This window comes from Bos indicus x Bos taurus, chromosome 2, assembly GCF_003369695.1.
Source record: "Bos indicus x Bos taurus breed Angus x Brahman F1 hybrid chromosome 2, Bos_hybrid_MaternalHap_v2.0, whole genome shotgun sequence".
NCBI lineage: Eukaryota > Metazoa > Chordata > Mammalia > Artiodactyla > Bovidae > Bos > Bos indicus x Bos taurus.
Window position 1 is genome coordinate 97,502,844 of NC_040077.1, and position 15,629 is coordinate 97,518,472.

Below are 15,629 nucleotides of genomic sequence, written 5' to 3' on the forward strand. Positions count from 1 at the left end.
TGGATTCTGCTTATTAAAGCAATATTTTCCAAAATCCAGACTGTTCTTTGCTCTGTTTATTTGAAAAGAATGTTTATTTATACACTCATCTGACAACTTGGCACTTGGCCACTATTAAAATTCACCCTTCCATTTAAAAGAGAGGATAACCTTCAAGGCTGACATACATTTGGTTACATCTGTCTGGATCTTTTTGCAGTTTCCTCGCACATGTTTCCTAAAGCCCTGTAACCAGATTCTTCTTCTGATCTAAAGCTACTCTATCACTGGGTACCATCTTTGGGAAAGCTCCATGTTCAATTCAGTGTCTTACACAGTGAGATGATAATATAAGAAGTGATTATCATGGAGTAGTTTGTTAATTTCAGTGGTATGATTAATCAAATTAACTTAATTCTTTGGCTTCTTCCTCTGAATTAAGGAAATGTATTAAAGAAAGCAAGGTAGAGAAAACCATGCAGGGAGGGCAGATCTCTTACCCAAAGGCAAGAAATGTTTGGAGGTTTTCAGTGAGGCATGAGAAGTAAACCATCATAATTCTCCACTTAATATTAATGAATTCTCTCCAATCTTAATTCTCCACTAAAATGTTATTTTGAAAACAGATCTTTACAGTGCTTATTATAGATTTTTTTTCCACCTCCATATGACTCATTACCTTAAGGGGATTTGGGAATGGAAAGGACCATTAGCTCTTCTTCTTCTAAGAACAATTAGCAGAGTTCTTTCACATGTCCTTAAGCAGCTCTCACTTGCATAATTCATAGCACTTCTTCCAAACCCTCACAACTTCACAATACTCAAGATTGTAATAGAAAGTTACAGTATAACTTTGAAGCCAGACTTCACAGTTTCTTTTAGCACTTTTACTGTGTAACCTCAGGCAGGTTATGTAACCTTTCTGTATCTCATTTTTCTCTTCTTAGTTTTTTGGATCAATTAACTGATATACTTAAAACAAACCTGGACATATAACAAGTACTCAATGACATACAACAAGTCTGCTATTAATATTTTTCTGACAGATATCCAGCTTTTTCTATTTAATATCATTCAAAGGACCTAATTGATTACTTCACAGCTTTATATAGGCCATCAAGACTGAGATCTCTCATAGTCTCATTCTTCCTCATTTCCTTCTAAGTTAGCCTCTACCATTCTTCCTTTTAATCTCCTTTCTTAGGAATTACTCTTCCACAAAAGAAGGATGATTCCAGCTGTGCTTCAGAACTTTGTTAACTATTCTTTTTCAAATATATCCAGCATTTTCTTCTAAAATGACCCTTTAATTTTGGCCCATAAGCATTTCCAAATCTCTTATTTTAAAAATTTCCATGGTACAGACACTTTGAATGACAATTTGACAGTTTCCTACAAAGATAACCAGTCTTAAAATGTAGTCCAACAATTACACTCCAGGGAATTTTACCAAATGAGTTGAAAACTTATATCTTTCAAAAACCTGCACACACAATGTATATGACATCTGTATGCATAATTGCCAAGGATGGGAAGCAGCCAAGGTGTTCCTTCAGTAGATGAATGGATGGGGAATTCCCTGATGGTCTAATGCTTAGGACTCCACACTTTTACTGCCAAGGGCCAGGTTCGATCCCTGGTTGGGGAATTAAGATCCTACAAGCTGTTCTGTGTGGCCAAAAAAAAAAAAAAAGGATAAACAAACAGTGATACAAATGGAATGTTACTTAGCCATGAAAAGAGATGAACTATCAAGTTACAAAAAGACAAGGAGGAAACTTAAATACTAAGTGAAAGAAGCCAATCTGAAAAAACGACACACTATATTATTCCAACTATAAGACATTCTAGGAAAGGTAAAACTACAGAGCCAATGAAAAGATTAGTTGTTGCCAGAGGTTGGGGAGGCATGGGAAAGAATGAGTAGGTAGAGCAGAGAGAATTTTTGAAGCATGAAACTACTCTGTATATCATAATGATGGGTAGATGACATTATTTAGAAAAACCTATACAACTCTACAGCACAAAGAGTGAATTTTAATGTAAACTATCAGTTCAGTTAATAATAACCTATCAAATTGGCTTATCAATAAAATAAGTGTACCACATCAATGCAAGAGAAACTGTGGGCTGGAAAAGCCAGAATAGATGAGAACCCTGTACACCTTCTGTGCAAATTGTTCTTTAAACCAAAACTTCTCTAAGAAATAAAGCCTATCAATAATTTTTTTTTAAATTTTAAGGGTATATAAATTGTTTCACTGCAGCACCTAAGATAGTATGTTTTTTAATGAAAAACTTGAAGAAGATGTTTACCAGGAGGCAGGAATCTTGGGGCCCATCTTAGAAGTTTGCCTACCCTACCCTATGCTGTCACCTCTCAGAAACATCTTTTGTGACAAAAAACTAAAATCGATGTCCCCTATACTTCCAAATTGGGATCTTTTTTTTTTTTTCTCTTTCTGTGTGTTCACCTGCATTACTTTACCTATTGATACTTCCATAGTTTCAACTACCTTTTCTATCATGTCAATCCATTTATCCTACCCTGTTAACTTTTCTGAGTGCTGTATCCATAGTTCTAGCTGTCTCTTCATGATATCCATTGGAATTTCCAATAGATACTCAAGGAAAATTCATTAATGCTCCCACACACACTCCTAAAATAACATGATTCTCCTTGCCAACTTTTTCTCTCTTTGAATGAGATCATCATTACTCAGTTGCTCAAAACAGAAAATTTAGAGTTTCAATTGATATTTATTGAAGGCTTAGTATAGTTCAGGGACTGTCTTAAATTCTTTACAAGTGTTAACATTAATTTCACAACATCTCTATGGAGAAAGTACTATTAATTGAAAACCTTAGTGAAGAACCTTTCCCAGGGCATTATAACTAAACTAGGTAGGGTTAGAGTCAAAATTTTTTTGGCTGAACCCCTAAGCTTTTAACTACTGTGATATTTTTCTTTCCTTATTCCCACTTTGTTATCAAATCTTATCTATTCTGCTTCTGCAAGTCCACCATCTCCTTATCTCTAGCTCTAATGTCTCATACTTAGTTCAGGATCTCATAGGATATTTTCCTAATATTCAGACTTAGATGCCCACATGCAATATTGCCTATTTCAAATAAGCTCTCCATTCTAGTCATATCAGTCATTTTTAAATGGATATGAAGTCTTTACTGCCCTATTAAAGTCTTCCTATCCTAACCAAATGTTATAGCTGCTGTGCATAATCTTTCTCCATCTGATTCCTGCCTATATTTTATGTCTTGTCCCTTTGTTTATAATTGAATTTGTATCATGTCTCCAATAGTACACTTTTCTTTCCCTGTCTTCCCTTCAATACAGTGAGTTTCTTATGATCAGGAATCTATATAGATTAGTGCTTGGCATATGAAACAGACTCAGTAAATATAAATAAACTATTTAGAATCTATTTTTCTTTATTTCAAGATTCATATTAAAAGATGATTTCAGGAGGAGCAAAGCTGGAGTTAACCTGTACTCAGAGCTTTAATCCTGCCCTGGCAGCTTTGAGATCCTAGTCAGACAGGCCATGTGATAATAACATAGAAGCCAGAGACATTTAGCAACATGAGAAATTGAGAAACAATTCAAGAAAACTCAATGAAGATCCCAACACTGAGACTAACATATTTTCCTAGTAATCAAATCTAAATTTGGCCCACTGAGACATATTACCTCTCTTAGAATAGAAAACTTTGACAGCATAAGTAACATTGTGAGTGATGGCAGCTACAAGCAAATCAGAAGAAATATTGAAAATTTAGCCTCAAGGATTGTGTATAAAGAAGAGTTTTGAAAAGACATAACACACATTTGTTATTTCCCCCATGCTGTTCACATAGCAGACAGCACTAATCAATAAGAGCAGTTTTGTCTTAAAGTACCTGCTTTAACTTCACAGTCTTTCGCAACAGAAAGGCCTTACCAATTGATCTGAGTTGACACAAGAAAGAAAACCTATTTAGCATCTAGCCTATAAAATAAACCTGGAGGAGAGCATGGCAACCCTTCCAGTATTCTTGCATGGAAAATCCCCATGGACAGAGGAGCCTGGTGGGCTACAGTCCATGGGGTGCAAAGAGTCGGACATGACTGAGTGACTAAGCACAGCACTATAAAAAATAAAGTTCTGTGTCAGGAATCATGAAGATTCCTTCTCCTTTGGGATCTACCATTAACCAGCTAGGAAGTCACTTTATAACTCTAGGCCTCATCACCCTTATCAGTAAAATTTGGAAGTAGAGGTAGTTAATCTCTAAGTTTCCTTTGTTTGTCCTAGCTCCAAATGGCTCAGTGGTAAAGAATCCACCTGCTAATACAGGAGATGCAGGAGACTCAAGTTTGATCCCTGGGTCAGTAAGATTCCCTGGAGGAGGAAATGGCAACCCACTCCAATATTCTTGCCTGGAAAATTCCATGGGACAGAGGAGCCTGGCGGGCTACAGTCTATGGAGTTGCACAGAGTCAGACACAACTGAACATACATGCACTTGACTTAAGCAATGGAAAGTATTTGTGAATTATTGAAAAAAGCATATTATAATTCTAAGAAATGAAATTACTCATTGATGTTATAAAACATCATTGTTATCTTTTTCCTCCTGACAGAGCTGCTGATACTAATTATAAAATTATTTGTCCAATGGTGGTAAAAAAAAAAAAAAAGTTCAATAAATTAAATGGAGACATTATTTCTCTAACTTTTCTCTGAAAATACCAATAAATACAATATAGTTCTCTCTATATGAAGTAGACACACATGTGGTTAACAGAAACTATTTCTATCTTTTGAGATTAGGCTCTGGGGTTTCTGATTCTCCATTTCATGGGTCACACCAATATCTTTGTTCAAAATGATGTGCGGCTCTGTTCACTTGCAAATATTTGAATCCACAGCAATGAATTTTTCACTCAAACTGCTTCACTTGACCCCATCCCTACTTGTTTTACTACCAGATAAAACATCTAACAATCCACTTATAAACTGTTGTATAGGGCTTTGACTATGACAACTTAAGTAAAATGGCAGTTATCAATGAGATAGAGACACCCAAGTTCACTAAGGGACTATAAACATTAAACCACATTTTCTAAAAGCATGATTCAAATGTTCTTTCTCTAGTTGTAATAATTGATACCCATAACTTGCTGGTTTGGCAATATTTCTGTTTTGGCAAAACAAGCATGGTTACTTTCTTGTGGTTACCATTTTACAATAAATTCTCCCATCAGAGAACTTTTAAGCTTTCTCTGCCTTGCCAAGCTTGCTTCCTTTCTGGTTTACACTTCTAATAATTTTCATGTGCTCCTTCTGCTAAACCCCAAGGGTGGACTCCTGACCTCCTTGCTAGAGGTGCGAATGATGCCAGGCTTAGTGACTGCTCTGCGGTTTCCAAAGCTCCTCCTCCCTAGACCTTGACAGTTCTTCAGATGCCAAGGTTGGGAAGCAGGACAGGGGACACTCCTAGGGTGCAGTTCCGAAGGGAGGAAGCCTAAATCTGGGGGCTAAAGAGGCTACGTAGGGGACCTGCGTGCTATGCGGAGTTTGGACCCTTTCGGCCATCCCAAGTCTGCTCAACCTGACCCCTGCGCTGGTCTCCCGCCCGTGCGTCCGGCGCGGGCCGCTGTCCACAGTGGGAGGTGCTGAAAGCAAGGAGCGGGCGCGGGGGCGGCGAGGCGGACTGCTCCTCCGAGCGCCCCCCTCCTCGCTCCGCGGCTCCTCCAGCCCTCCCCTCCTCCTGCAGCCATGTTCCACGCTCGAGGAGGGGCGGGGGAAGGGGAGAGGGACGGGGGATCAGGGCGGAGAGAGTCTGCTCTGCCTAGGGGAAGGAGGGGATGAGAGTTGGGGAGAGCAGAGGGAGGAAGAGGCGGGGGCAGCGGCTAGCGAGGAGCCAGCGCTGAGTCCTGCAGTAGGACTCCCAGGAGCCACCATCATGGTGAAGAGGAAGAGCTCCGAGGGCCAGGAGCAAGACAGCGGCCGTGGTATCCCCTTGCCCATCCAGACCTTCCTGTGGCGGCAAACCAGGTGAGGGGCGCAGAGGGCGCACCGCGGGCGCCCAGGGCTGGGGGCGCTCCTGGGGCCGCCTGGGTTGTGATCGCTGCTGCTGAGGCCGCGCCACAGCTTGCAGCTCCCTCTCTGAGGCTAGAAAGCAAGCTCTCCAAACCCGCTTAAAAACACGCATTTAAAAAAATATTTCAGTGAAGTTTGAGGACAAGCAGATTGGCAATATACGTTATTTAGGGGGTGAGAGGGCAGAGAGCCTAGGAGGAGGGGGCGGGGAATTAGGGGAGATAATTATGACTGGTTGTGCTCCTGTGTCCAATTTACCCTCCGTCTCCTGCTGTAATTCCAGCCCGTTGACCTGTTGTTTTTCCAGCTCCTGTTTGTCGAATATCTGCTATGCCACTTGTTAACCATTTTTGCTCGGATCCAGCCAGTGTAATCTTCCTGGTTAAAGCCTCTGAGAAGACTCATTTTTTATAAGAATTTGCTTTTTCCAGAAAAAACAAAACAAAACAAAAAACAACCCTGAAGCCTATTCCAATAAACGGGAAACAAGGTTTCCATTATTATTATTGTTAGAGATTTATCAGATAAGAAATTAGATTCTGAAAATCATAACCCACAAGCTGGGTTCATTTTTCAGTTTTGAGTAAGACTGTACACATGAGTAATGCAATACTTCTGACCACTGGCAATTTAGAATCCAATTAGATAAAAAGTCTTCAGAAAAAGAGTTGATACAGAAAATGTATAAATTCACACCTTTTTCATATATGTAATTGCACATAAAAAAGCAAATGTCAGCTGTTTAACACCTGCTCATTAACAAGGCATAGGGAGGCATGAAATTTGACTTTTGCATGTCTTATCCATTGAAAATGTCATAAGGATGCTCTAATAATAATCTTGCATGTGTTTATAACAATTATCTCTCTTAATTTTTCAGTGCATTTTTGAGGCCTAAACTGGGAAAGCAGTATGAAGCCTCTTGTGTGGTACGTGATATTCATCATTTAATGAGTATTTCCATATATCATGTGGTAATTTGAAAGAATGATGTTAAATGTACTGACTATACATGTTAATTCACTCAGCGAACATTACTGAGTACCTACTATGTGCCAGACACAGTTCTAGATGATGAGATGGAGCAATAATCAAAACAAATAAAGGGTTTGTATTCTACTGGGAGGGGGATGGGACCCTCATAAATAAATAAAATAGATAGCCAGCCAAATGGTGATATATACTATGGAGAAAATTTAAGCAAAAAAGGAAATTATAGAGCACTAGGGTGAAGTTTTCATGTTAGAAACAGTGGATAGATAAGGTTTGCCTCCTTATGTGACCCTTGGACAAAGATTTGAAGGAAGGTACTGAGGAATAGCTGAGAGAAGAGCAGAGGGAAAGTGAGTCTGAAGGCCCTAAGTGGGGGGAGTAGAGCAGAAGAGAGATGGGGAAATAACAGAGAATCAGGAGACAGAGGGCAAGTATAACAGTCAAATCCTTAATCAACAAAATTGAGAAATGTTATCAAATCAACAAGACATTATTTTATGTAGTGGAAGCTCATAAAATGCAAGCCTATGAACTACTCAATGTAATATGCAATATTGAACTTTTATGTCTTCCATTTTTTCTGCAACTCCAAAGTGGATGATATGAAATAATTATAATAATGCTATTAATATTTATGCAAAATAGAGTGCACTTGTCCTGAGATTCTAAGGGAATCTCATGACTTAAAAACTGTCTTTTTACAAACTGAAGACAAGATGAAAACCTGTGAAGCAAAATTAAAATGGGTTTTTTACAGACTTTATTAAAAATTGGAGCTCACATAAAGGTCATTACATTGTATATGAAAGTGAAAGTCACTCAGTCATGTCTGACTCTTTGCAACTCCATGTACTGTAGCCTGTCAGGTTCCTCTGTCCATGGAATCCTACAGGGAAGAATAATGGAATGGGTAGCCTATCCTTGGGAGAAGGCAATGGCACCCCGCTCCAGTACTGTTGCCCAGAAAATCCCATGGATGGGGGAGCCTGGTCGGCTGCAGTCCATGGGGTCGCTAAGAGTCAGACATGACTGAGTGACTTCACTTTCACTTTCCACTTTCATGCATCGGAGAAGGAAATGGCAACCCACTCCAGTGTTCTTGCCTGGAGAATCCCATGGACGGAGAAGCCTGGTAGGCTGCAGTCCATAGGGTCGCACAGAGTCGTACATGACTGAAGCGACTTAGCAGCAGCAGCAGCAGCAGCAGCCTATCCTTTCTCCGGGAACTGAACTGAGGTCTCCTGCATTCCAGGCAGATTCTTTACCATCTGGGCTACCAGGGAAGCCCCACATTGTATATATTATAGCCTAAAAGTAGAAACCTACTCATTTGGATATTGCCATGATATTTGCAAATGACCAGACAGAGAACAGATGACCTTCTAGTAAGGAGCTCTGAAATGTGTTAGGGCCACAAACTATTACAGAAGCCAACTGGAAAATTAAACACCCCACTTACACGCACATATATGCACAAAACACACTCAAATAGGAATTTATTTTGTTGCATTTCCTGCTCTTCAAATTGTCACATGTATTTTTTATATCTAACTTTTTAATGGAATTTATTCTACTAAGCTCAGGTTAAAGTAATTTGACACTTGAAATCTCTGAGTCTTTCTCAAACCAAGCTTACAGTTATACTAGCTTAAAATAACCCTGGCTTTTCTCTCTTCTTGGCAAAGATATGTCTGACATTTTAATGTAGTCACATAATATCAAGTAACTGAGTCACATTCATAGCTGCAGATAGATAGTGATATAAGTATAGAAAACAATTTCCCTGGTTTAAAATGACAAAAAGTTATATTAGTAACATTTAAGAAGAAAATGACAGTAAGTATTTAAGGCTTCTTGAGGTTATAAGGTATATAACTTATCCTCTAAAAGTGCATTCATCCAGACTGTATAAATTCTTTATAATCTTTCAATGTCTAACATATACACCCTTTACTTAATGAATAGTTAGGAACCAAGGGCTGAGGAGTTTTAAAGTGTTTGGATCTGCCTTTATCTAATTTCTTTAAGAAAACCCCAGAGACTACATCTCTGATCGAACTCCTTACCAAACCCTAGCATGCCTTTCATTATGAAAGTGAATTTATTTTTTTTCTTGAGTCAAATGTAAATAGCTTTCTTTGGAGAATCTCTGTATTAAGTCATATTTTTCTTATATATCCTAATAATTCCAATAATTATTGCTAGGCATTGCTAGGCACATGGAGTAATTCAGGGACCCCAAAATCAGATCTCTTCTAAGAGGTCTATCTTATTTAACATTTGTTGCACATTCACAAAAATTCTGTCCCTCCAGATACTTTTAAAAAAGATATCTCACCTTGGTCTGCAGCAGGGATAGCTCCTTTAGATGATCCAACAGCATTTTATAAAATACTACTTCTAAATACTTCATATACTTAAATGTTTTCTATTCTTTTTGATGGGAGCTTATTTTGGTGGAAATAAAAATCATTTAATAATTCAAGCAGTATACTTTGGATCAAAAACTTAAAAATGGGTGTTCTCAGTCATGTCCAATTCTTTGCAACCCCATGGAGCCCGCCAGTCTCCTCTGTCCATGGGATTTTTCCAGGAAAGAATATAGAAGTGGGTTTTCATTTTCTTCTCCAGGGGATATTATCGATCCAGGGATCAAACCTCTATCTCTTGACTCCTGCATTGGCAGGCGAGTTCTTTACCACTAGCGCTACTTGGGGCCAGGTGGCGCTAGTGGTAAAAGAGTCTGCTTACCAGTGCAGGAGATATAAGAGAAGCAGCTTCCATCCCTGGATTGGGAAGATTCCCTGGAGTAGGAAGTAGCAACCCACTCCTGTATTCTTGCCTGGAGAATCCCATGGACTGAAGAGCCTGGTGGGCTATAGTCCATAGGATCGCAAAAAGTTGGACATTACTGAAGCGACTTAGCATGCAGGCCAACTGGGAAGCCTGTTTGAAAATGGGTAGATAATAGGAAATTATCGTTGATTCATTTCATGTCAACATGTACAATGAAATGCAATGTGAGTGTTCTGTAAAGAATTTCGACTAGTGGTGTGCAACTTTTTAGGATATACAATACCTTGTCTATTTTTCCACCCATCAGAATATTTAATTTCTTATTTTAATTTTTTTTTTTTTTTTTTGGTGTCTATAGTCCTTTGAACGAGTGTTAGTAGAAAACAAGCTGCATGGCCTCTCTCCAGCCCTCTCTGAAGCCATCCAGAGCATTTCCAGATGGGAACTGGTACAAGCTGCTTTGCCTCATGTCCTCCACTGCACTGCAACCCTGCTGTCAAACAGAAACAAGCTAGGTTGGTGCACCTGCATTTCTTCTTCATAACACACCACTGTCCTCATTCATGGTAACACTCATAATAACACCCACAATAGCAACCTGTATTAGTACTTTCCCAGGCACTTGGCACACATTCTCAATTAATTCTCACAAAATCTTCCTTAGTTTCATATTACTGTTATCTCCATTTTGCCAATGAAGGAACTAGCTCTCCTTTTTAAACTTTTTCATTTTACAAGTAAACTGTGAATATGTCTTCCTTTTGAACATTAGAATGTTGTAGAGAAACTAAGGACTCTCACCTATTCAAGATGAGTTCTAAGCAGAGTTGTCCTTTAGTCCTCCCAGTGTCTAAAGCAACCACCTTCCTGCATTTGGCATGCCCCTCTCCAGCTCTTTTCCCAGCTTTGTAGTACTGTGTGCATGTGTGCATGCCTGCACATATGTGTTATTTTTCTTGCTTATATTATTTTGCAGATTGCTTTTCCCACATAGCATTATGTCCTAGCCATCTAGCCCAAGCTCTTCTTCATCCAGTTCCTTCCCCTTATGTGGATCTTTACTCAAGTGTTACCTTTATAGAGGGGCCTTTCCTAATCACACCAGGTCTTCCCAGGTGGCTCAGTGGATAAAGACTCTACCTGCAATGCAGGAGACTCAGAAGACATGGGTTTGATCCCTAGATTGGGAGTAATGAGCACACATGCATGCAAAATGGAGTAGCTATCTTCAGAACCAATATTCTTAACCATTGTGCTCTTTATTTGGAAATATATGTGGGTATCTGGCTGAAGAGATGTGATGTATGCAGTTTCTTTCCCTGTGGCAACGTATTGTTCTGCAAAGATTGCAGCCAGTTAGAAAGTCCCAAAACAAGAATGGACCGTTCTAACAATGGCTGTAAGTGGTGCAGAGAAATGCTAGTGTCTCCCAGGAAATCAAGCCACAGAACCTTAACACAAGGATGTTCTTCCCAGATGCAAGGCTGACATCATTGTCCTGGCCACAGAGTCTGCCTTAACCTGACTGTGTGGTTGTGCAATGCAGGACACCAGGATAAACTGGGTGTTGCTGAGACAAAGCTCCTCCATACCCTGCACTGGATGCTCCTGGAGGCCCCACAGGACTGCAACAGCGAGCGTTTTGGGGGCACAGACCGAGGTTCCAGCTGGGCTGGCAGCAGCAGTGCTTTCGTCCACCAGGTTGAAAACCAGGGTTCTCCAGGGCAACCTTGCCAAAGCACCGCCCATGATGAGGAAGAAAATAACCGAAGGAAGATTTTCCAGAACTCCATGGCTACTGTGGAGCTCTTTGTGTTTCTGTTTGCTCCTCTGGTACACAGGATCAAGGTAAGCAGAAAGCTGATTAGGCTGAAGAGGGACTAGAGGTCAGGTGAGGGTGGGCTTCAGATGATATTTCCGTATTTGTGCGCCCATGTCTTTGTATGAGCTTATAGGAAGAGAGCTTTGTTTCTATATTAAGATATTAAACATTATCTCAAAACCATGATTCTCCTACTTAAAAATCCTTGATAGTTCTCCATCTGCCCCATGATAATGCCCAACGTATTAAATATGACATATAAGGTCAACCATGATCTGGAGCTGAAGTCCCCTCCGTTGACCACTGCCAATCCCTACTGCCCACCCCATGATAGTTCTGGGAGCCACGTGAACCATTCCCCGAATATGCACTTGCTGTTAGCTCTGCCCTCCTTTTGCTCCATGGCTCTTCAAACTTCAGTGTCATCATTTCCATGAAGCTTTTCCTCTGACCTTCCCCATGGAGACCTAGTCACTATCTCTTTTGTATTTCCAGAACATAATGCAGGGTCTCGAGCAGAAGCTTTTACTTTTTATGTGCTGCAGTCTCTTTGACAGTTTGGTGTACCATGTATGAATTCCTTTTCAAAATATTTTTCAATGCGTAAAATAGAAAACGTATTTCATGGAAACCAATTGTATTAAAATACAGTTATATACAGGTACCCCTTGGATCTGAAAGAGACAATATTATCTTAAGTCACTCTGCTACCACTTTCTAGCTGTGTGATCTAGGTGGTCCTACTTAACCTCTTGGATCCTCCATTGCATAAAATTTTGGATATTTAAACACAGGGTGAATATACGTGAAGACACAGTACATGAAAGTACATGGGAAAAAAATCAAGTAGATGGAAAGAAATCAAGAACTATTTGTTACTTCTGAGAATTAATAAATTGCAACATTCCATCTAAGCGCTCTGATAAAAGATAGAAGGAATCAATATGCTCAAATATTCTATAACAGAATATTAGGATCCTAATGAATGTTTCATTTTTGCAATATATTATATATATGTGATGAAGGAGGAAATGGCAACCCACTCTAGTATTCTTGCCTGGAGAATCCCCATGGAAAGAGGATCCTGGTAGGCTACAGTCCATGGGATCGCAAAGAGTCGAACATGACTAAGCAACTAAGCACATATATATATGAAGGTGGTTGTAAGACCATTAAGAGCCATTATGAGGGCGGATGGACTAGAGAGTCTTTTCATCCATTTTATATTCAGGTAAAATTCACTTTTGATTGATTCTGTCCCGTTTCTGGTAGGACTAGAACTGAAATTACCTGTGGACTCCTAAAGTGCTTCACATCCACTGGCCACGTTGTCTATCAAAATTATCAAAAAAAAAAGTTAAATGTGATTTAATTAAATTTCTGCTTTAAAAACATTACACTTTCTATTTTTAAAAGTCTTTGATAAAGGTTACGCTTAATGGAAACATTAACTGAGAGTGTCCCCCTGGCCAATGAGACCTGCAGGACATGAATTCTGCTTGGCTTCATCTCCCTCAATCTCACTGGCCTCTATCTTGTTCCCAAACTTGCAGGCACACCAAAGGCTCACCTTCAAACCCGAGAAGATTGTTTTCGGTTTCAGATCTTGGTGCTGGTTTTTTCCTTCTATTTGAATCATTTACCCCCACCTTCCACCCCAGATTTTCACGTGGTCGTGTTCTTCTCAGCGGTTTACTCACCATGTAGTTGCTACCAACCCAGAAGTACTTCCCTGGCTACTTTAGTGCCACTAGTATATGGTCTACTTTTTTCATTGTTTCCTTCTTTGCACTTATCAGTTCCTGAATTTATTTTTTATGTTTCTTTACATGTTTGTTACCCATCACCCCCACCAAACCCGAGGTTCTTGAACAAAGGGACACTGCCTGTCCAGGTCACAGTGGTATCTGATGTGTCTAGAATAGTGTCTGCATATATGAGACAGTCAATAAATATTTAATGATTGTCACCGAATAAACCCAAGTTACTATCAGAAGCTGATTCAGGTGCTAAAAGTAGCAAATATATGTAGGCACATAGTCCCTTAAATGGAAAGGGCAAGAAAGAAAACTCCTTAAAAAAATAGCCCATAACATATCTATTTGTAAAGAAATATTATCTAGATTAAAAAATGTTTAAGTGTCCAGAATGACTGTAATTTTATTTGGAAACATGCAGAGTGTAAGGTTTGGAAACAGTCCTGAGTTAGAATCCAGTGCTTGCTGCTTTGTATTCTATGTAGAAAGGACATTGAACGATTTAACTTCATTAAGCCTCAGTTTTCTCAAGTATAAATTGAACATGAGAATAATTTTACGGAGTATTGTGAGGATTAAACAAATTAAAGTGCTCACCTGATGCACAAAAAGGCGTTAATAAATGGTAGTATTTAGCTTTGACATTTTATAGCTATCAGCATTATGAATTATGAGTAGAAGAGGAGCCAGATCTTCTTTCAGGGGAGACTACACAGATAGTTGAGAAAAGCTGGCTCAAGGTCCCCAGGTTTACTTCTGGCCTTGGATTGTAGTATTTATAAGGAAGTAAAACAATCCCTATAAAACATGGCACTGTGATTAATACATAGTATTGTATTCTACGATTATTGCTGGCTATTATTACTAGCATTATTGTTCTATCATTTTATTATTGCTATGAGAGAAACGTTTTCCTAGATGCCATAGGGAATACAAATATTAATGAGTCAATAGATTTCCCTATAAGGGTTGTTTTTTTTTTTAATCTGAGTGAAGGGTTTGCTTTTTTCAGTGGGGAATGTACAATCCCTTGATCGGGGTTTCTCAGTTGTGGCACCATTGGCATTTGGGGCCAGATAATTCTTTGTCCTGTGCTTTGTAGGGTATTTAATAACATCTCTGGCTTCTACCCACTAGATGCCAGTAACACGTCCTCCCTCTGGTTTGTTGCAAACACAAATGACTCGAGACATTGCCAGATATCCCTAAGGAGTAGGGAGGGGGAGAATTGCCCTGGATTGAGATCCACTGACCTAGAATTTTCATTTGCCTGCTAGTTATCAGGCCCTATCTTCCTTCCATATCCGTGCTCTAGCTGTGTCAACTGCTCCTCATCAGCACCATTAATGGCCCCCTTATTCTTCCATTGCATTTGATCCTCAGAACTCCAGCCCAAGATCAAGACTAAAAGCCACCTTTTCTTTCCAGCCCCAGAGATCTGCATGCTCCTGGGGCAGAAACCAACAGCCGTCTAGACTCGTATGTCTACACATTGTGCCATCAAGCTCCACGTGATGCCCACTTGTCAGTCCGTTTCTTGTTTCCCTCAAGTCCCCACCCCATGTTCACATAGACAGTGTTGTAGGTTGAAGCTCTTATAGGACATGGTGTTGCGGGAGTAACGAAGGGCTGAAATCCAGTCTAGGCATGAGCCTGTGCTTCCACTTCTCACCTTCCCAGCCCCTTCCACTTGCTTCTGCTTTCCTCTAGTATGTAACAGTTCTCGCCTATCATTTCTAATTTTTACAAACACCCACAGGAAGGTAGATTTTACCAAAGAGGAAACTGAAGTCCAGAGGTAATAATCAAGCTCATTAAGTAGGCAAGGTGGGATTCAAATCCAATTCCATCCGACTTTCTACAGAGCTATACTGTTTCTTGGTTTCTGTGCTAGAACTCTTCTAACCAAGGTCATCAACAAGCTTGGGCTATTGAACCTAATCTTTACTTTGCTGTCTCCAATTCATTAAATCTCAGCTGCATTTGAACTTACCTTCATTTCTTCTTGAAGTTTTCCATTCCTCTGGTGACACCACACTCTGCCAGTTTTCATTGCATCTCTGGCTCTTTCTGCTCTGTCTCCTTTGGGAGCTCATCTTCTTTGCCTGCTCCCTTAACATTGGGACTCCCCAGAGATGCAACCTAGACCCTTTGCACTTCCCACTGTATCTTTTCTTT

General features: G+C 39.7%; 1 protein-coding gene across 14 annotated transcripts in view; it reads left to right on the forward strand.

Annotated features, from left to right (window-relative positions):
* Window positions 1-5,820: 5,820 nt before the first annotated feature.
* UNC80 (unc-80 homolog, NALCN channel complex subunit) overlaps window positions 5,821-15,629 on the forward strand; it is a 230,194-nt gene continuing 220,385 nt past the window's right edge. For 6 of the 14 annotated variants that reach the window (XM_027566226.1, XM_027566245.1, XM_027566255.1 and 3 more), the window contains exons 1-4: window positions 5,827-6,038; window positions 6,964-7,012; window positions 10,231-10,387; window positions 11,419-11,720. In XM_027566226.1, the coding sequence (XP_027422027.1) occupies window positions 5,947-6,038; window positions 6,964-7,012; window positions 10,231-10,387; window positions 11,419-11,720 (600 nt within the window). In that variant the 5' untranslated portion in view covers window positions 5,827-5,946. Of the gene's footprint in view, window positions 6,039-6,963; window positions 7,013-10,230; window positions 10,388-11,418; window positions 11,721-15,629 lie in introns of all 14 variants that reach the window. The other 8 variants (XM_027566179.1, XM_027566218.1, XM_027566188.1 and 5 more) reach the window with 3 other exon arrangements.